Below are 22,761 nucleotides of genomic sequence, written 5' to 3' on the forward strand. Positions count from 1 at the left end.
ATGAATTATTCTACATATTCCGCTCTGAGTCACTGTTATTTGTTCCTAGGAGGACCTTTTCGGTGACGGACATACCAACTATGATGGCAACAACGTGTTGGCTTCATCACTCAACTCGGCGAGATGTTTGTAAGTAAATACAATGCATGGCTATGTTATTATTATTCTGTATCGCCGACTTAGTGAAGGTTTTTATGATTTGTAGTTGTTTTGGCTGAATACCTGACAATTGAAGCGTTGTTGTAGTTTTAGTGCTAAATTTGACCAGCAGAGGGCGACAGCGCTACGTGTGTTTTGTGGTACAGTCGCGGTCAGCTGTCTTGACTTTCCAATAATTTCTACATCTCTTTTTTTTTTTTTTTTTGTGATAGAGTGATTGGAGCACATACTTGTTTGTCACAAAAAAACATTAATGAAGTTTGGTTCTTATATGAATTTATTATGGGTCTACTGAAAATGTGACCAAATCTCCTGGGTGAAAAGTATACATGCAGCAACATACATTATCAATGTTGGTGGTGTAGAAAAGTTACAATCAAATCAAATTAGCTTCACGGCATGTCCTCTTAACTTCATGCGAGTGATTATGATTGATGACCAGAGGTGGGTAGAGTAGCCAGAAATTGCACTCAAGTAAGAGTACTGTTACTTTAGAGATTTATTACTCAAGTAAAAGTAAGGAGTAGTCACCCAAATATTTTAAGAAGTATGTTGTGAAAAAACTACTCAAGTACTGAGTAACTGATGAGTAACATACACACACATATCATATATATATATATATATATATATATATATATATATATATATATATATATATATATATATATATATATATATACAGCAACCACCCACCCACCACCACGAAAAGAATACCTACCGGAATCAATAAAAGGCTATCGATGCTGTCATCTAGCAAAGCTGAATTTGACCAAGCAACCCCCCCGTACCAAAAAGCCCTTGATGAAAGCGGATACAATTTCACCCTCACCTATGAACCCACGCCAGGAAACCAGCCAAAAAAGAACAGAAAACGGAACGACATCATCTGGTACAACCCCCCATGCAGCAAAAACGTCTCAACGAACATTGGACACATATTCCTCAATCTGATTGACAAACACTTTCCCAAAGACAACACCCTAAGAAAAGTATTCAACAAGAACAACATTAAATTGAGCTACAGCTGTATGAACAATATACGACAAATCATCTCAAACCACAACAAAACAATTGCAAATGAGCCGTCGGCCCTCAGACAGAACGACTCCAAAACCAACAAAGGATGTAATTGTCGAAAGAAACCTGATTGCCCTCTCAACGGGGGGTGCTTACAAACATCAGTTGTCTACCAATCTAAGGTAATACGCAAGGACATTAACACATCCGACACATATGTAGGATTAACCGAGGGAGAATTCAAAACCAGATGGAACAATCACAAGGCTTCTTTCAGGAACAAAAACCTGCGAAATACCACAGAACTCAGCAAACACATTTGGGACCTCAAAGACAATAATGTTGAATATTCAATAACATGGCAAATTCTTGCATCCAGCACACCTTACAATAGTGGTAATAAAAGATGCAACCTATGCTTGAAAGAGAAACTGTTTATTATTTACCGTCCAGACCTGTCATCCCTCAACAAGCGCAGCGAAATTGTAACAACATGCCGCCATAGACGGAAACACCTCCTAGGTAACACATGAGCCAATCACCACGCCCCTAGACCAGCCTGTACCCACCCACTCTGTGCCCTATATAAACCATGGTATGCGAATGCTCCCATTAAAATCTCCTGATGATTGAGGGTACCCCCCCTCATGAAACAGGCCTGTAGAGATGAAATAGTCTTGTGATTTTTTTCCCACACATACATATATTGCGCTCTACTACGGTATCGAGCACTATTTTTTGGATAACCTTATTAAGACATATATATATATATATATATATATATATATATACATACACACACACACACACACATTTATATATATATATACACACATATATATATACAGTATATAATTTATATTTATTTATTTTTGCCGTTTTTGTTTACATGTTAAAGGTGTTTTAATGAATATACATGCATGTTTAACACATATAGATTCCTTTCTTTCATGAAAACAAGAATATAAGTTGGTGTATTACCTGATTCTGATGACTTGCATTGATTGTAATCAGACAGTAGTGCTGATAGCGTCCACGTTTTCAAATGGAGGAGAAAAAAAGTTCCTCCTTTCTGTCTAATACCACATGAAAGTGGTTGGTTTTTGGCATCTTATTTGTCCAGCTTTCATATTCGTTTTTATACACTTTACAAGAAATAAATTGGCGGCAAACTCCGTAGCTTGCTAGCTTGTTTGCGCTGGCTTTCGGAGACTCTTGTTTTGAAAGCGCAGGCGCGATGGAGCGGCACTTTTATTGTGAAGACAGGAACTGTGCAGTCAGTCTTTAGGCTTTTGACGGGATGTACGGTTGAAATAAAAAAGGGTCTTTTTTCCTTCACACTTTTGATTGATTGATTGAAACTTTTATTAGTAGATTGCACAGTACAGTATATATTCCGTACAATTGACCACTAAATGGTAACACCCCAATAAGTTTTTCAACTTGTTTAAGTCAGGTCATGTGACCGCCTGGCTCTGTTTGATTGGTCCAACGTCACCAGTGACTGCATCTGATTGGTGGAACGGAGTGAACGTCACCAGTGACTGTATTTGTTGAAACGCAGGCACTATGAAGGTCTGTCTGACAGACCAAAACAAACAAAGCGTGCATTAACAGATCGATAAAAATTAGTAGCGAGTAGCGAGCTGAATGTAGATAAAAGTAGCGGAGTAAAAGTAGCGTTTCTTCTCTATAAATATACTCAAGTAAAAGTAAAAGTATGTTGCATTAAAACTACTCTTAGAAGTACAATTTATCCCAAAAGTTACTCAAGTAGATGTAACGGAGTAAATGTAGCGCGTTACTACCCACCTCTGTTGATGACACCTGTTGACTTCTCGGAGCCCATTTAAATAGGGCTCACGTGACGCAGTCATTAAACTCGGTTACATACGCGACAATGGGAAAGTCAAAGGAACTCAGCACAGATCTGAAAAAAACTAATCATTGACTTGAAAAGTCAGGAAAGTCACTTGGAGCCATTTCAAAGCTCCCAAGAGCAAATGTGCAGACAATGGTTCGTAAGTATAAAGTGCATGGCACAGTTTTGTCACTGCCATGATCAGGAAGAAAACACAAGCTAACACTTCCTGCTTAAAAAAAATTGGTCAGGATGATCATGAGTCAAAAAGCAGGTCTGAAATGAATTGGAAGCTGCTGGAACACAGGTGTCAGTGTCCACAGTCAAGCGTGTTTTGCATCGCCATGGACTGAGAGGCTACCATGCAAGAAGGAAGCCCTTGCTCCAGAAGCGTCTAAAGTTTTCTGCTGATCACATGGACAAAGATAAGACCTTCTCGAGGAAAGTTCTGTGGTCAGATGAAACAAAAATTGAGCTGTTTGGCCACAATACCCAGCAATATGTTTGGAGGAGAAAAGGTGAGGCCTTTAATACCAGGAACACCAAACCTACCGTCAAGCATGGTGGTGGTAGTATTATGCTCTGGGCGTGTTTTGCTGCCAATGGAACTGGTGCTTTACAGAGTGTAAATGGGACAATGAAAAAGGAGGATTACCTCCAAATTCTTCAAGACAACCTAAAATCATCAGGCCGGAGGTTGGGTCTTGGGCGCAGTTGGACAATGACCCCAAACACACGTCAAAAGTGGTAAAGGAATGGCTAAATCGGGGTAGAATGAAGGTTTTAGAATGGCCTTCCCAAAGTGGACAATGCTGAAGAAACAAGTCCATGTCAGAAAATCAACAAATGTAGCTGAACTGCACCAATTTTGTCAAGAGGAGTGGTCAAAAATTCAACCAGAAGCTTGTGGATGGCTACCAAAAGTGCCTTATTGTGGTGAAACTTGCCAAGGGACATGTAAGCAAATATTAACATTGCTGTATGTATACTTTTGACCCAGCAGATTTGCTCACATTTTCAGTAGACCCATAATAAATTCATAAAAGAACCAAACTTCATGAATGTTTTTTGTGACCAACAAGTATGTGCTCCAATCACTCTATCACAAAAAAATAAGAGTTGTAGAAATTATTGGAAAGTCAAGACAGCCATGACATTATGTTCTTTACAAGTGTATGTACACTTTTGACCAGGGCTGTATGTGAATGTGTAGACACTTAACCCTTTATTATATTTGTGTAAAAGACAATATACTTTGGTAATGTTTGTTTAAACTTTCAGTTTTAAAAAGAAATAGAACAGAGGGCAATCTACTAATAAAGTTTCAATCAATCAATCAAAAGAGGAAGGAAAACAATTCAAAAGAAGAAACATCAATCCTCAACAAAACTACATAAGCTTCTCTCTCTTCATGCCATTTTATCCTAGACGTTTAATAATAATAATATTAATCCCAAGTTTAGTGGAACACAGTCTGTCTCCAGCGCTTGTCGGGGGTGAATGGCCACAGGCAGTCTGTGATGGCAGAGGTGAAAGGTTGCGGTTCAACGCTGAGGTTCAGCAGCTCCAGGCGAGAACATTCCAAGCGACTGTTAAGGGGACGAAGAGCCGAACCCGCCGGCTGCTCGGTCAGCTGCAGACATGCAAACAAGTATGAATCGTCGTCAAGGTAACACAACATGGACGCCTTGTTTTCTTACGGGAATGAGATGATTGGACGGCAGATTGAAGGCCTGCGCCATGGCCACGGCAATCTCGTATTTGGTCATCTGCTCTTTAGCGGAAAAATGAAAGATTCCCCTGATCGACGCATCCTGGACACACAAAATAATAATAATTAGAGGTGCATTGATACAACTTTCTCACTTCTCATACCGATATCGGAGCCTTGAGTATTGGCCGATACCGGTATTAATCTGATACGGCACCAGCACAAATCATACTTTTATTTTGTAATGCGGAATGTTAGAAAAGGATTGATTAAGTGAAATGAGTCAACAATATGAAAACTTCATATCACGATAATTGTGGCCAAAAATGTTAAGTATATTTAAATAGTGCTTTTCTCTAGAGACTTAAAGCACTTTACAAAGTGAAACCCATTATATACAGGTAAAAGCCAGTAAATTAGAATATTTTGAAAAACTTGATTTATTTCAGTAATTGCATTCAAAAGGTGTAACTTGTACATTATATTTATTCATTGCACACAGACTGATGCATTCAAATGTTTATTTCATTTAATTTTGATGATTTGAAGTGGCAACAAATGAAAATCCAAAATTCCGTGTGTCACAAAATTAGAATATTACTTAAGGCTAATACAAAAAAGGGATTTTTAGAAATGTTGGCCAACTGAAAAGTATGAAAATGAAAAATATGAGCATGTACAATACTCAATACTTGGTTGGAGCTCCTTTTGCCTCAATTACTGCGTTAATGCGGCGTGGCATGGAGTCGATGAGTTTCTGGCACTGCTCAGGTGTTATGAGAGCCCAGGTTGCTCTGATAGTGGCCTTCAACTCTTCTGCGTTTTTGGGTCTGGCATTCTGCATCTTCCTTTTCACAATACCCCACAGATTTTCTATGGGGCTAAGGTCAGGGGAGTTGGCGGGCCAATTTAGAACAGAAATACCATGGTCCGTAAACCAGGCACGGGTAGATTTTGCGCTGTGTGCAGGCGCCAAGTCCTGTTGGAACTTGAAATCTCCATCTCCATAGAGCAGGTCAGCAGCAGGAAGCATGAAGTGCTCTAAAACTTGCTGGTAGACGGCTGCGTTGACCCTGGATCTCAGGAAACAGAGTGGACCGACATCAGCTGGACTGCTGCTGAGTGGTCCAAAGTCATGTTTTCTGACTAAAGCAAATTTTGCATTTCCTTTGGAAATCGAGGTCCCAGAGTCTGGAGGAAGACAGGAGAGGCACAGGATCCACGTTGCCTGAAGTCTAGTGTAAAGTTTCCACCATCAGTGATGGTTTGGGGTGCCATGTCATCTGCTGGTGTCGGTCCACTCTGTTTCCTGAGATCCAGGGTCAACGCAGCCGTCTACCAGCAAGTTTTAGAGCACTTCATGCTTCCTGCTGCTGACCTGCTCTATGGAGATGGAGATTTCAAGTTCCAACAGGACTTGGCGCCTGCACACAGCGCAAAATCTACCCGTGCCTGGTTTACGGACCATGGTATTTCTGTTCTAAATTGGCCCGCCAACTCCCCTGACCTTAGCCCCATAGAAAATCTGTGGGGTATTGTGAAAAGAAAGATGCAGAATGCCAGACCCAAAAACGCAGAAGAGTTGAAGGCCACTATCAGAGCAACCTGGGCTCTCATAACACCTGAGCAGTGCCAGAAACTCATCGACTCCATGCCACGCCGCATTAACGCAGTAATTGAGGCAAAAGGAGCTCCAACCAAGTATTGAGTATTGTACATGCTCATATTTTTCATTCTCATACTTTTCAGTTGGCCAACATTTCTAAAAATCCCTTTTTTGTATTAGCCTTAAGTAATATTCTAATTTTGTGACACACGGAATTTTGGATTTTCATTTGTTGCCACTTCAAATCATCAAAATTAAATGAAATAAACATTTGAATGCATCAGTCTGTGTGCAATGAATAAATATAATGTACAAGTTACACCTTTTGAATGCAATTACTGAAATAAATCAAGTTTTTCAAAATATTCTAATTTACTGGCTTTTACCTGTATATAGGGATGTCCGATAATATCGGCCGATAAAAGCTGTAAAATGTAATATCGGATAGTATCGGTATCGGTTTCAAAATTATCGGTTTTAAAAAGTATAATGTATGACTTTTTAAAACGCCGGTGTGTACACGGACGTAGGGAGAAGTACAGAGCGCCAATAAACCTTAAAGGCACTTCCTTTGCGTGCCGGCCCAGTCACATAATATCTACGGCTTTTCACACACACAAGTGAATGCTACTCATACTTGGTCAACAGCCATACAGGTCACACTGTGGGTGGCCGTATAAACAACTTTAACACTGTTACAAATATGCGCCACACTGTGAACCCACACCAAACAAGAATGACAAACACACTTCGGGAGAACATCCGCACCGTAACACAACATAAACACAACAGAACAAATACCCAGAACCCCTTGCAGGACTAACTCTTCCGGGACGCTACAACATACACCCCTGCTACCCTCTACCCCTCCACCCGCCCACCTCAACCTCCTCATGCTCTCTCAGGGAGAGCATGTCCCAAATTCCAAGCTGCTGTTTTGAGGCATGTTAAAAAAAATAATGCACTTTGTGACTTTAATAATAAATATGGCAGTGCCATGTTGGCATTTTTTTCCATAACTTGAGTTGATTTATTTTGGAAAACCTTGTTACATTGTTTAATGCATCCAGCGGGGCATCACAACAAAATTAGGCATAATAATGTGTTTAATTACACGACTGTATATATCGGTATTGGTTAATATCGGAATCGGTAATTTAGAGTTGGACAATATCGGATATCGGCAAAAAAGCCATTATCGGACATCTCTAGAAATAACTAAAAACATGTTTTTAATCTTCTAGTTTCTTCAAAATAGCCACCCTTTGCTCTGATTGCTGCTTTGCACACTCTTGGCATTCTCTTGATGAGCTTCGAGCACACCTGTGAAGTGAAAACCATTTCAGGTGACTACCTCTTGAAGTTCAGCGAGAGTGTGCGAAAAAGAAATCAGAGCAAAGGGTTGTTATTTTGAAGAATCTCGAATATAAAACATGTTTTCAGTTATTTCACCTTATTTTGTTAAGTACATAACTCCACATGTGTTCATTCATAGTTGCGATGCCTTCAGTGACGATCTACAATGTAAATAGTCATGAAAGTAAAGGAAACACATTGAATGAGAAGGTGTGTCCAAACTTTTGGCCTGTACGTCTAGCTTGTGTGCTATTGTGCACTTAGCTGCCGTGTAGCTGCTAGTAGCCTATATCCTACCATGTTTAACCTTTTGTAAACGACTTGAAGAAATGGTGTGTTTTTTGGAGGACATGTAGATGTTAGCTGGCTTTCGTACGGAAGTAAATGCGCTACAGGACTGCTTTATTGTTTTGTTGTTGATATTATCGTATGGCGCAGCACCATTCAGACAAAGGTGTCATTCAGGTACCTGTCTCGCTCTCTCGCAAAGTTTCCTGCACACGGCAGCGACGTCTCGGACGTCGGTCGGGAACCTCTGCAGGCAGTGATCCAGCGTGCAGCTCTCTGCCGCCCCCTCCTGGACTTTAAGCCACAGCGACGTGACGGCGCTCTCCGTCAGCGACTCCACCTCCCCGAACAAAACGGGCACCCGCAGCACGACGGCTCCTGAAACACGACAAGGGATGAGTCTATATTCGCCGACGGACACGCGACGATGGACGGGTCGGTTCCAGAACCTGGACAGTGTCTGAGCGCCTCTCTCTCCCCCTCCAGTTTGCTGCGTCCGTACACGTTGAGGGGATTGGGAACGTCGTCTTCTCCGTAGGGAGGGTTCCTTCCGTCGAACACGTAGTCGGTGCTGATGTAGAGGAAGAAGGTGCCTGACGCGGCTGCGGCAGCACGGGCGGGGGTTTTGATTGATTGAAACTTTTATTAGTAGATTGCACAGTACAGTACATATTCCGTACAATTGACCACTAAATGGTAACACCCCAATACGCTTTTCAATTTGTTTAAGTCCACATTAATCAATTCATGGTTAAAAGGTCACGCCATACTTGCCAACCTTGAGACCTCCAATTTCGGGAGGTGGGGGGTGGGGGCGGGGGCGTGGTTAAGAGGGGAGGAGTATATTTACAGCTAGAATTCACCAAGTCAAGTATTTCATATATATATATATACACACAGGTAAAAGCCAGTAAATTAGAATATTTTGAAAAACTTGATTTATTTCAGTAATTGCATTCAAAAGGTGTAACTTGTACATTATATTTATTCATTGCACACAGACTGATGCATTCAAATGTTTATTTCATTTAATTTTGATGATTTGAAGTGGCAACAAATGAAAATCCAAAATTCCGTGTGTCACAAAATTAGAATATTACTTAAGGCTAATACAAAAAAGGGATTTTTAGAAATGTTGGCCAACTGAAAAGTATGAAAATGAAAAATATGAGCATGTACAATACTCAATACTTGGTTGGAGCTCCTTTTGCCTCAATTACTGCGTTAATGCGGCGTGGCATGGAGTCGATGAGTTTCTGGCACTGCTCAGGTGTTATGAGAGCCCAGGTTGCTCTGATAGTGGCCTTCAACTCTTCTGCGTTTTTGGGTCTGGCATTCTGCATCTTCCTTTTCACAATACCCCACAGATTTTCTATGGGGCTAAGGTCAGGGGAGTTGGCGGGCCAATTTAGAACAGAAATACCATGGTCCGTAAACCAGGCACGGGTAGATTTTGCGCTGTGTGCAGGCGCCAAGTCCTGTTGGAACTTGAAATCTCCATCTCCATAGAGCAGGTCAGCAGCAGGAAGCATGAAGTGCTCTAAAACTTGCTGGTAGACGGCTGCGTTGACCCTGGATCTCAGGAAACAGAGTGGACCGACACCAGCTGGACTGCTGCTGAGTGGTCCAAAGTCATGTTTTCTGACGAAAGCAAATTTTGCATTTCCTTTGGAAATCGAGGTCCCAGAGTTTGGAGGAAGACAGGAGAGGCACAGGATCCACGTTGCCTGAAGTCTAGTGTAAAGTTTCCACCATCAGTGATGGTTTGGGGTGCCATGTCATCTGCTGGTGTCGGTCCACTCTGTTTCCTGAGATCCAGGGTCAACGCAGCCGTCTACCAGCAAGTTTTAGAGCACTTCATGCTTCCTGCTGCTGACCTGCTCTATGGAGATGGAGATTTCAAGTTCCAACAGGACTTGGCGCCTGCACACAGCGCAAAATCTACCCGTGCCTGGTTTACGGACCATGGTATTTCTGTTCTAAATTGGCCCGCCAACTCCCCTGACCTTAGCCCCATAGAAAATCTGTGGGGTATTGTGAAAAGGAAGATGCAGAATGCCAGACCCAAAAACGCAGAAGAGTTGAAGGCCACTATCAGAGCAACCTGGGCTCTCATAACACCTGAGCAGTGCCAGAAACTCATCGACTCCATGCCACGCCGCATTAACGCAGTAATTGAGGCAAAAGGAGCTCCAACCAAGTATTGAGTATTGTACATGCTCATATTTTTCATTTTCATACTTTTCAGTTGGCCAACATTTCTAAAAATCCCTTTTTTGTATTAGCCTTAAGTAATATTCTAATTTTGTGACACACGGAATTTTGGATTTTCATTTGTTGCCACTTCAAATCATCAAAATTAAATGAAATAAACATTTGAATGCATCAGTCTGTGTGCAATGAATAAATATAATGTACAAGTTACACCTTTTGAATGCAATTACTGAAATAAATCAAGTTTTTCAAAATATTCTAATTTACTGGCTTTTACCTGTATATAGGGACGGCGTGGCGCAGTGGAAGAATGGCCGTCCGCGACCCGAGGGTCCCTGGTTCAATCCCCACCTAGTACCAACCTCGTCATGTCCGTTGTGTCCTGAGCAAGACACTTCACCCTTGCTCCTGATGGGTGCTGGTTAGCGCCTTGCATGGCAGCTCCCTCCATCAGTGTGTGAATGTGTGTGTGAATGGGTAAATGTGGAAGTAGTGTCAAAGCGCTTTGAGTACCTTGAAGGTAGAAAAGCGCTATACAAGTACAACCCATTTATCATTTATTTATATATATATATATATATATATATAAGAAATAATTGACTTTCAGTGAATTCTAGCTATATATATATTAGAGATGCGCGGTTTGCGGGCACAACCGCGGATTATCCGCGGATCGGGCGGATGAAATTTAAAAAAATTAGATTTTATCCGCGGGTCGGGTCGGGTGGTTGAAATTAAAAAAAATTAGATTTTAAATAGATTCAGGCGGGTGGCAGTTAAACCAATTGGGAAATATATATACATAGTTAAATGTTGTTACCCACATACAAAAAACGAGCAGGCACCTGCAGCATATGCCACAACAGAAGAAAAAAAAAAAAAGAGATGGACACTTTTACGGAGCGGAGAAGGGACGCCTCGCCGGGGTCCGGGACCAAGGCCCCTTCCCCCGAGAGGGCCCCACCGGGAGCCGTAGCTGAGGCGATCCGCGAGAAGGGCCCGACGCACGTCCAGGGTCACCACCGCGCCCACCGCCTTCGCCGCGGCCGGCGTCACGCCGTGGCCGGGGGCTCGTAACAGGGGTCACTCCGCGCGCTCCGCCCGCGCAGCTTACCTGCCCGCCACCCCTGTTGCCGGGGGCGCGTAACAGGGGTCACTCCGCGCGCAGTGCGCTCACGAAAGGGGTGGGGCTCACCCTGGTTGATATAGACAGCAGCTAGGACGGTGGCCATGGAAGTGTGTAACAACCCACCTGCCGAATCAACTAGCCCTGAAAATGGATGGCGCTGGAGCGTCGGGCCCATATACCCGGCCGTCGCCGGCAGCGAGACGCGCTTGGAGGTGCGCTCAGCGCGGCTCCCATATGATTGCGCACTGGTGTGCGTCTGGGTCGTGACAGCGTGGCACGCGAATGTCTGAACTGCATTGGATCAGTCTCCTTTCTTTAACAGGCAAAAGCTTTATAACCTCACTAATGCCTTGCATCGTCTATATTAGATATATAACAACGGGCGGGTGCGGGCGGATGCGGTTCTGATAAAATGTTAGATCGGGTGGATTGCGGATGGTTGACGACTTTCTGATGCGGTTGCGGATGAAATAATTGCCTATCCGCGCATCTCTAATATATATATATATATATATATATATATATATATATATATATACACTGAAATTCAAGTATTTATTTTATTTATATATATATATATATATATATATATAAATAAAATAAATACTTGAATTTCAGTGTTCATTTATTTACACGTATACACACACATAACACTCATCTACTCATTGTTGAGTTAAGGGTTGAATTGTCCATCCTTGTTCTATTCTCTGTCACAATCTTTCTAACCATGCTGAACTCTGATGATGCATTGCTGTGTGGCACCGACAAAAGTGCTTTCATCAAATGCACTAGATGGCAGTATTGTCCTGTTTAAGAGTGTCACAACATTGCTGTTTACGGCAGACGGACTGCTTTACTGTAGACGTTCTTTATATTGTGGGAAAGCAGACTCAGGTCCGCATGGAGCTGGAGGGGGCGTGGCCTCCAGCTCCGCTTGAATTTCGGGAGATTTTCTGGAGAAAATTTGTCCCGGGAGGTTTTCGGGAGAGGCGCTGAATTTCGGGAGTCTCCCGGAAAATCCGGAAGGGTTGGCAAGTATGGGTCACGCACGTGTCACTTCGGTGGAAGGCGGCGCCGGTCCTCACCTGCTTCTTTGGCGAGCGTGCTTGTGGCGTGCACGTTGAGGTTCATCGCCGCCTCGGTGTGTCGCTCCACAACATCGGGGCGACGTTCCGCTGCGCAGTGAACTATGGCGTCAGGCTGAGCAAATACACAGTATGGTTGAATACTCTCTAGATATGCAAATATGTACAGTACTACATGCACAGCGGGGGTGTCCAAAGTGCGCCCCGCAGCTCATTTTTTAACCGCACTAAAAATACTATTACAAATGAAAAACATTAAAAAGTGGGGAAAAAAGAGCATGCAGGTGAAAAGTACCGTATTTTCCGCACTATAAGGCGCACCTAAAAACCTCCAATTTTCTCAAAAGCTGACAGTGCGCCTTATAATCCGGTGCACCTTATATATAGACCAATATTGAGCCACAACAGGTCTCGTAACTACGGGATGCATAACGTAACCCCAGCCTCTACTGTAGCGTCTATTCTATGCGCCTTATAATGCGGTGCGCCTTATATATGAACAACGTTTTAAAATAGGCCATTCATTGAAGGTGCGCCTTATAATCCGGAAAGTGCGGAAAATACGGTAACTAAGAAAGTCGCAACGTTGACTAATAAACACAAAAATGTCATTGCCCAAAAAATTGTGAATCAAAATTAAAAAAATCCAATTACTTCACAACAAATATCCCACTTTGAAATATTTTGAGGGAATATATTGCATATTTTGTGTTTTTGCCAAAGTTTTTCATGACAAAAAAGGCATAAAACAAACAAATAAAAACGTATAGTTAATAGATATATCTAAAGTTGATCTAGAGATTTAAGCGTTGAAAGTAAAATATTTAAAGAATATACAGTACAGGCCAAAAGTTTAGACACGCCTTCTCATTCAATGCGTTTCCTTTACTTTCATGACTATTTACATTGTAGATTGTCACTGAAGGCATCAAAACTATGAATGAACACATGTGGAGTTATGTACTTAACAAAAAAAGGTGAAATAACTGAAAACATGTTTTATATTCTAGTTTCTTCAAAATAGCCACCCTTTGCTCTGATTACTGCTTTACACACTCTTGGCATTCTCTCAATAAGCTTCAAGAGGTAGTCACTTGAAAGAGTTTTCACTTGACAGGTGTCATAGTTTTGATGTCTTCAGTGACAATCTACAATGTAAATAGTCATGAAAATAAAGAAAACGCATTGAAATGAGAAGGTGTGTCCAAACTTTTGGCCTGTACTGTATGTATATTACTTATTTTTTACACTTTTATGAGTGGGGCCCTTCTGGATTCCTGGGAATTTTAGTGGTATTTTTTTTTAAACTATGTTTGCTCAAAAAATAATAATCAGAACCAATGTTGTTTTTATTTACTGGCCTATTTAAGGTTACAATTACTTCACATCAAATATTTCACTTTGAAAACAAACAAAAAAAAACATGACAAAATAAATAAAAATGTAAAATTGACAGATAGATCTGAAATTGATCAAGAGATATAAACATTGAAAGTAAAAAAAATAAATTATATATATAGTTCATATCACTTTTATGTGTGGGGCCCATCTGGATCCAAGAGAATTTCTATTGAGATTTGTTTTAACTATCATTGCTCAAAAAATAATGAATCAAAATCAATGTTATGAATTACTGAGCTATTGAAGGCTCCAACTACTTCACATGAAATATTAACATTTCAAATATTTTTGGGGGAAAGTATTGCATATTTTGTGTTTGCCAAAATCACAGGGGTTTCCATGACAAAAAGGGCAAAAAACAAACCTAAATATCCATCCATCCATCCATTTTCTACCGCTTATTCCCTTTTGGGGTCGCAGGGGGCGCTCAGCTACAATTGGGCGGAAGGCGGGGTACACCCTGGACAAGTCGCCACCTCATCGCAGGGCCAACACAGATAGACAGACAACATTCACACTCACATTCACACACTAGGGCCAATTTAGTGCCAATCAAAACCTAAATAAATAAATAAAATTGACCCATATAATCAACGGATGGATCTGAAGTTGATCTAGAGATTTAAGCGTTGAAAGTAAAAAAATTAATTAATGTATGACTTATTTTTAATACTTCTGAGTGAGGGTCCTTTGGATCCCTGAGAATTTTATTGGGATTTCTTTTTTTGAACTATCTTTGCTCAAAATATAATAATGAATCAAAATCAATGTTGTTATGAATTTTTGACCTGTTTAAGGCTCCAATTACTTTACATCAAATATTCCACTTTTACATTTTTTCCAAGGGATGTTTCATCTTTTTGTGAATTTGCAATGGGAAAAAGTTTTTTTTTTTAAAAGAGCATAAACAAACACAAAAATAAATAAAAATACATTAAAATTTATAAACCACAAATAGATCTGAAATTAATCTAGAAATGTAAGCACTGAAACTATAAAAAAAAAAAAAAAGAAACACTTTTATGAGTGGGGCCCTTTTGGATCCCTGAGAATTTTATTGAGATTGTTTTAAACTTTCTTTGCTCAAAAAATAATAATAATGAATCAAAATCAATGTTTTTATGAATTATTGCGCTCGTTATGGCTCCAATTACTTCCCATCAGTTATTCCACTTTGATATTTGTTACGGGGTTTGGGGGTGTTGCATCTTTTGTGATTTAGCCATAAAATAACATTTTCCATGACAAAAAAAGGCATAAAACAAACAAAAATATTAAAAAATACATTTAAATGTTTTTTTAATTCACACAGAGAGCTGAAATTGATCTAGAGATGTAAGCAACGAAAGTAAAAAAAAAAGTTTCATAGTGTATGACTTGTTTTTACCGCTTTTATAAGTGTGGAATGGGCCGTTTTGGATCCCAGAGAATTTTTGTGAGATTTCTTCTTCTTTTTTTTTTTACTTTCTTTGCTCAAAAAAATAAAAATTAACAGAAATCAATGTTATAAATTATTGACCTATTTAAGGCTTCAATTACTTCACATCAAATATTCCACTCGGAAATATTTTTGGGGAATATATTGTTTTTGCCATAAAAAAAACTTAGTTTTCTATAACAAAAAAGGCTGAAACCAACAAAAAAAACATAAAAGATAAATAAAAACTTATAATCGATGGATGGATCTGAAGTTGATCTAGAGATTTAAGCATTGAAAATAAAGAAATAAGTATGACTTATATTTAACACTTTTATGACTGTGGCTCTTTTGGATCCCTTAGAATTTAATGTGATTTTTTTTAAACAATTTTTGCAAAAAATATATATATATAAATCAATGTTATGAATTATTGACCTACTTAAGGCTCAAATTACTTCACATCATACTTGTTGAAAAACATGTTTTTATTGAACAAAAGGGACATGATAAAATATTATATATATATATATATACCGTATTTTTCGGACTATAAGTCGCTCCGGAATAAAAGTCGCACCCTCGGCCGAACTATGAAAAAAAACTGCGACTTATAGTCCGAAAAATACAGTATATATATAACTTTATTTCAACAGATCTTAAGTTGATCTAGATATTTAAGAATTGAAAAAAGCTACAATTAATATATGACTTATACTTAACATTTGTATGACTGTGGAAGCCAACTAAAGGGGAACCCTAAAGGTTCCAAAAAATATCTACACGGTATCGGTTTTGAAAGTGAAAAATATCAAAATGGCTTTTGCATGCTTTGAGTTTGGACACCGCTGATGTCATACCTTGCTATCCATCAGCAGTTCTCGCACGGCGTCCTCGTCTGTGAGGTCACAGCGTAGAAGTCGGGGCCTCGCCCTCTTATATCCCGTTCCAATGACAAAGCAGCCGTGGTTCTGGAACTCCCTGTAGACTGCCCGGCCTAGAAGACCGGTCGCCCCGGTAACTAGGACCCTCAGAGTCGGCACGTGCATCTCCTCCTGTGACGCCGTCAATAAAAACGCTCAACGTCAGGACCTATTTCAACAAGTTCTCAACGTTGTTTTAATGTCTTGTGCCTGCTGGGTATCGGCATCCTTGACTACCGTATTTTTCGGATTATAAATCGCAGTTTTTTTCATAGTTTGGCCAGGGGTGCGACTTATACTCTGGGCGACCTATGTGTGAAATTATTAACACATTACCGCAAAATATCAAATAATATTATCTATCTCATTCACGTAAGAGACTAGACGTACAGTGGGGCAAAAAAGTATTTAGTCAGCCACCAATTGTGCAAGTTCTCCCACTTAAAATGATGACAGAGGTCTGTAATTTTCATCATAGGTACACTTCAACTGTGAGAGACAGAATGTGAAAAAAAAATCCAGGAATTCACATTGTAGGAATTTTAAAGAATTTATTTGTAAATTATGGTGGAAAATAAGTATTTGGTCAATAACAAAAATTCAACTCAATACTTTTTAATATAACCTTTGTTGGCAATAACAGAGGTCAAACGATTACTATAGGTCTTTACCAGGTTTGCACACACAGTAGCTGGTATTTTGGCCCATTCCTCCATGCAGATCTTCTCGAGAGCAGTGATGTTTTGGGGCATTCGCCGAGCAACATGGACTTTCAACTCCCTCCACAGATTTTCTATGGGGTTGAGGTCTGGAGACTGGCTAGGCCACTCCAGGACTTTCAAATGCTTCTTACGGAGCCACTCCTTCGTTGCCCGGGCGGTGTGTTTGGGATCATTGTCATGCTGGAAGACCCAGCCACGTTTCATCTTCAAAGCTCTCACTGATGGAAGGAGGTTTTGGCTCAAAATCTCACGATACATGGCCCCATTCATTCTTTCCTTAACACGGATCAGTCGGCCTGTCCCCTTAGCAGAAAAACAGCCCCAAAGCATGATGTTTCCACCCCCATGCTTCACAGTAGGTATGGTGTTCTTGGGATGCAACTCAGTATTCTTCTTCCTCCAAACACGACGAGTTGAGTTTATACCAAAAAGTTCTATTTTGGTTTTATCTGACCACATGACATTCTCCCAATCCTCTGCTGTATCATCCATGTGCTCTCTGGCAAACTTCAGACGGGCCTGGACATGCACTGGTTTAAGCAGGGGGACACGTCTGGCACTGCAGGATTTGATTCCCTGTCGGCGTAGTGTGTTACTGATGGTAACCTTTGTTACTTTGGTCCCAGCTTTCTGCAGGTCATTCACCATGTCCCCCCGTGTGGTTCTGGGATTTTTGCTCACCGTTCTCATGATCATTTTGACCCCACGGGATGAGATCTTGCGTGGAGCCCCAGATCGAGGGAGATTATCAGTGGTCTTGTATGTCTTCCATTTTCTGATAATTGCTCCCACAGTTGATTTTTTCACACCAAGCTGCTTGCCTATTGTAGATTCACTCTTCACAGTCTGGTGCAGGTCTACAATTATTTTCCTGGTGTCCTTCGACAGCTCTTTGGTCTTGGCCATAGTGGAGTTTGGAGTCTGACTGTTTGAGGCTGTGGACAGGTTTCTTTTATATAGATAGCGAGTTCAAACAGGTGCCATTAATACAGGTAAGGAGTGGAGGACAGAATAGCTTCTTAAAGAAGAAGTTACAGGTCTGTGAGAGCCAGAGATCTTCCTTGTTTGAAGTGACCAAATACTTATTTTCCACCATAATTTACAAATAAATTCTTTAAAATTCCTACAATGTGAATTCCTGGATTTTTTTTTCACATTCTGTCTCTCACAGTTGAAGTGTACCTATGATGAAAATACAGACCTCTGTCATCATTTTAAGTGGGAGAACTTGCACAATCGGTGGCTGACTAAATACTTTTTTGCCCCACTGTATATCAGCAATCGCCACACACACACGTCAACCGTTATTTATGCGTCATATAACATACACTTATTCAGCCTGTTGTTCACTATTCTTTATTTATTTTAAATTGCCTTTCAAATGTCTATTCTTGGTGTTGGATTTTATCAAATAAATTTCCACAAAAAATGTGACTTACTCTAGTGCAGTGGTCCCCAACCTTTTTGTAACTGCGGACCGGTCAATGCTTGAAAATTTGTCCCACGGACCGAGGGGGGGGGGGGGTATTTTTTAATAATTTTTTTGTCATAAAAAAAATACAATCATGTGTGCTGACGGACTGTATCCCTGCTGACTGTATTGATCTATATTGATATATAATGTAAGAACCAGAATATTAATAACAGAAAGAAACAACCCTTTTGTGTGAATGGGAGGTTTTTTGGGTTGGTGCACTAATTGTAAGTGTATCTTGTGTTTTATATGATGATTTAATAAAAAAATAAAAAAAAAATATATATATATATATATATATATATATATATATATATATATATTATTATTTTTTTTTTTATTTCTTGTGCGGCCCGGTACCAATCGATCCACGGACCGGTACCGAGCCGCGGCCCGGTGGTTGGGTACCACTGTTCTAGTGCGACTTATATATGTTTTTTTCCTTCTTTATTGTGCATTTTCGACCGGTGTGATTTATACTCCGGAGCGATTTCTAATGCGAAAAATACGGTACTAATAATCTGTATTGGCCCTGAAAAAACATTGTATGATCTCTAATATATTCATCGATGACATTAAAATAAGCCTTTTGATCAACACCCTTCCAGTTTTAGCAACCTATGACATAAACTAATGAATAAATCAACTAAAAGGTCGACATACAGGCGACTAAAGACTGAAAACACAATTAAAAATGATTAAATAATCCAAAATTTGGCTATTCTGTACAACAAAAATATTGCCAACGTAGCATACAGTATGAACATTTCTTAGAAATTTTCACAGTCCTGACGGATTAAAAAAAATTGTCCACGAAGACAAAATATCAGGACTTACAAAATGACTGCAAAAAGAAACACAAACAATAGAACATTTAAAGTTAAAGTTAAAGTACCAATGATTGACCTACTACTACCATATAAAATTGGACCCATTGCCTCCCTGCTTCACACTCAGCATCAAGGGTTGGAATTGGGGGTTAAATCACCAAAAATTATTACCAGGAGCGGCCACCACTGCTGCTCACTGCTCCCCTCACCTCCCAGGGGGTGATCAAGGGTGATGGGTCAAATGCAGAGAATAATTTCGCCACACCTAGTGTGTGTGTGACAATCATTGTCACACACACACTAGGTGTGGCGAAATGTGTTCTCTGCATTTGACCCATCACCCTTGTTCACCCCCCTGGGAGGTGAGGGGAGCAGTGAGCAGCACCGGTGGTCACGCCCGGGTATCATTTTGGTGATTTTAACACCCAATTCCAACCCTTGATGCTGAGTGCCAAGCAGGGAGGTAATGGGTCCCATTTTTATAGTCTTTGGTATGACTCGGCCGGGGTTTGAACTCACGACCTACCGATCTCAGGGCGGACAGTCTAACCACTAGGCCACCGAGCAGGTTTATACAATTAAACTTTACCTGGGGGGTAAAGTTTGACTCAGATTTTAAATTCGAAAAACAAATCAGCAGCGTCGTTCAAAAAAGCTTTTATCAATTACGCCAAATAGCGAAAGTGAAACCGCTTCTATCAAGACATGATCTTGAGAAATTAATCCACGCTTTTATCTCGACTCGTCTTGACTACTGCAATGCCCTGTATGTTGGCATTAGCCAGGCCTCCCTCGCCCGCCTGCAGCTCGTGCAGAACTCTGCTGCTCGTCTGCTAACACAGACCCGCAGACGTGAGCACATCACCCCTATTTTAGCGTCCCTTCACTGGCTCCCTGTGCGTTACCGAATACATTTTAAACTCCTTTTATTTGTTTTTAAATGTCTAAACAACCTCGCGCCAACCTATCTCTCCGACCTCCTTCAGCCTTACTGCCCCACCCGATCCTTAAGATCAGCCGATCAGCTGCTGTTGACGGTCCCTGACACAAGGCTGAAGCTTAGAGGTGACAGAGCTTTCGCCGTTGCTGCTCCCAAGCTCTGGAACGACCTACCCCTGAGTGTTAGACAAGCCTCCTCTCTTCCTGTTTTTAAATCTCTCTTAAAAACATACTTTTATTCCATGGCTTTTAACACTGAGTGATATCCACCCTGCAATGGCGCCCCATAATACACCTGCTGTGATCCTGTTTTTATGTTTTTATTAATTCTATTTTAATTATTTATTTTTTTATCGTGTTCTGTTTGTGTTGTGTTGTGTTTGCTCGGTACTCGTTTTATCTTTTAACCTGCTCATTGTACAGCACTTTGGCTACCCCTGTGGTAAATTTTAAATGTGCTCTATAAATAAAGTTGATTTGATTTGATTTGATTTGAATTAAATAGGCTGAAAGTACATTAAAAAAAAAAAAGTTAACCAATGTTAGCAACGTTAATTTCCAAACAGCACCAATTATGTATAAGGCAACTCCTAATCTGCGCCCCAAAAAACCATTTTTCCTCAAAAAAGGTGAATATAACTTCAGTTTTGCTGAGACATGAAGTAGGATTAGGATCGGATAAACTTTTGCTTCTTCCTACTCCTTTTCGAGATGTGTTTTAGTGTGTAGCATTTTAGAACATATGGAATGCAGCTGAGATAGGCTCCAGCGACCCCGAACGGGACAAGCGGTAGAAAATGGATGGATGGATTAAATAATCATATTAATATTATTAATGCATCACAAGTTCTTGCAGGATCACCTTTTCTTCTTCCTGAAATGTTACCTGCAGTAGCTGCACGCAGCCAGGCCGGAAGTCAATCTTCACTTCCGATTGGCTCATTTATTCCACGTCTGATCAGATGTGATATTGGCAAATAATCGATCGCATCTGCGATAACATTTACGATCTTTCCGACACGCTCTTTGTTGCGTCTTTTCCACTTAATCTGGAGGCGATCAGGTGTTTGCCGTAAAACGACTGTCGTGAAGCATACTTACTTTTACATTACTTTACGGCAGGGAAACAAACCATCTTCAAATCGATTTGACTTGTGTACTAAACCTTTTTAAGTGGTTCATCGATGGGTCCTTTTTGGAAATAAAAAAAAACAATTCTCCTCAATATTTCTGTCATCAAATTCTGGCTTTTGATGTCATATCAAATACGAACACTGGCCTCGATAAAAACAAAACACTTTACTTCTTCTCCTTGTGGCTGATGAAACTGGCTCACTATCGCCTCCAGCTGGTGACAACTGATATTGAATGTTTGAATTGAATTGAAGTATTTATTTTAAACCTGCACAGTACAACACATTTTTTTTTTTTTACATTTTGGCAGAGACATTTATGCAAGGCTTGAAAAAGGGGTTGGATGAAGCAGATGCTTATAATATCCAAACCCCTCTCACTCACTCCACATTTAACATAAACCATATAATACAACTATACAGGTAAAAGCCAGTAAATTAGAATATTTTGAAAAACTTGATTTATTTCAGTAATTGCATTCAAAAGGTGTAACTTGTACATTATATTTATTCATTGCACACAGACTGATGCATTCAAATGTTTATTTCATTTAATTTTGATGATTTGAAGTGGCAACAAATGAAAATCCAAAATTCCGTGTGTCACAAAATTAGAATATTACTTAAGGCTAATACAAAAAAGTGATTTTTAGAAATGTTGGCCAACTGAAAAGTATGAAAATGAAAAATATGAGCATGTACAATACTCAATACTTGGTTGGAGCTCCTTTTGCCTCAATTACTGCGTTAATGCGGCGTGGCATGGAGTCGATGAGTTTCTGGCACTGCTCAGGTGTTATGAGAGCCCAGGTTGCTCTGATAGTGGCCTTCAACTCTTCTGCGTTTTTGGGTCTGGCATTCTGCATCTTCCTTTTCACAATACCCCACAGATTTTCTATGGGGCTAAGGTCAGGGGAGTTGGCGGGCCAATTTAGAACAGAAATACCATGGTCCGTAAACCAGGCACGGGTAGATTTTGCGCTGTGTGCAGGCGCCAACAGAGTGGACCGACACCAACAGATGACATGGCACCCCAAACCATCACTGATGGTGGAAACTTCACACTAGACTTCAGGCAACGTGGATCCTGTGCCTCTCCTGTCTTCCTCCAGACTCTGGGACCTCGATTTCCAAAGGAAATGCAAAATTTGCATGGTTGGGTGATGGTTTGGGGTGCCATGTCATCTGCTGGTGTCGGTCCACTCTGTTTCCTGAGATCCAGGGTCAACGCAGCCGTCTACCAGCAAGTTTTGGAGCACTTCATGCTTCCTGCTGCTGACCTGCTCTATGGAGATGGAGATTTCAAGTTCCAACAGGACTTGGCGCCTGCACACAGCGCAAAATCTACCCGTGCCTGGTTTACGGACCATGGTATTTCTGTTCTAAATTGGCCCGCCAACTCCCCTGACCTTAGCCCCATAGAAAATCTGTGGGGTATTGTGAAAAGGAAGATGCAGAATGCCAGACCCAAAAACGCAGAAGAGTTGAAGGCC

The 22,761-nt window shown here is 40.6% G+C and overlaps 2 protein-coding genes across 3 annotated transcripts in view; one reads left to right on the forward strand and one right to left on the reverse strand.

Moving 5' to 3' along the window:
• The first annotated feature begins 76 nt into the window (after window positions 1–76).
• LOC133607173 (uncharacterized) overlaps window positions 77–22,761 on the forward strand; it is a 29,103-nt gene continuing 6,418 nt past the window's right edge. Inside the window, exon 1 of the mRNA XM_061961637.2 lies at window positions 77–129. The gene's annotated coding sequence lies outside the window, so the exon portion shown is untranslated. The remainder of the gene's footprint in view (window positions 130–22,761) is intronic.
• Window positions 4,253–21,385, reverse strand: mat2b (methionine adenosyltransferase 2 non-catalytic beta subunit methionine). 2 transcript variants are annotated; one of them, XM_061962792.2, is made up of 7 exons: window positions 21,237–21,385; window positions 16,108–16,302; window positions 12,430–12,544; window positions 8,451–8,603; window positions 8,183–8,379; window positions 4,741–4,854; window positions 4,253–4,673 (listed from the first exon to the last, which is right to left on the reverse strand). In XM_061962792.2, the coding sequence occupies exons 2-7, from the start codon at window positions 16,294–16,296 to the stop codon at window positions 4,500–4,502; spliced, it is 942 nt and encodes a 313-aa protein (XP_061818776.1). In that variant the 5' UTR covers window positions 16,297–16,302; window positions 21,237–21,385; the 3' UTR covers window positions 4,253–4,499. The 2 variants fall into 2 exon arrangements, with proteins under 2 accessions (XP_061818776.1, XP_061818775.1); XM_061962791.2 differs by lacking the exon at window positions 21,237–21,385 and adding an exon at window positions 21,022–21,202.

Source organism: Nerophis lumbriciformis, linkage group LG09 (assembly GCF_033978685.3).
Source record: "Nerophis lumbriciformis linkage group LG09, RoL_Nlum_v2.1, whole genome shotgun sequence".
NCBI lineage: Eukaryota > Metazoa > Chordata > Actinopteri > Syngnathiformes > Syngnathidae > Nerophis > Nerophis lumbriciformis.

Excerpts from the sequence above, each read along its gene's own strand:
- mat2b (XM_061962791.2), bottom strand. The coding sequence starts at position 21,078 with ATGAGCCAATCGGAAGTGAAGATTGACTTCCGGCCTGGCTGCGTGCAG. Across the intron at positions 16,303-21,021 it reads GCTGCGTGCAGCTACTGCAG|GAGGAGATGCACGTGCCGAC; the intron begins GTAACATTTCAG and ends ACGGCGTCACAG. Across the intron at positions 4,855-8,182 it reads TTTGCGAGAGAGCGAGACAG|GATGCGTCGATCAGGGGAAT; the intron begins GTACCTGAATGA and ends TTGTGTGTCCAG.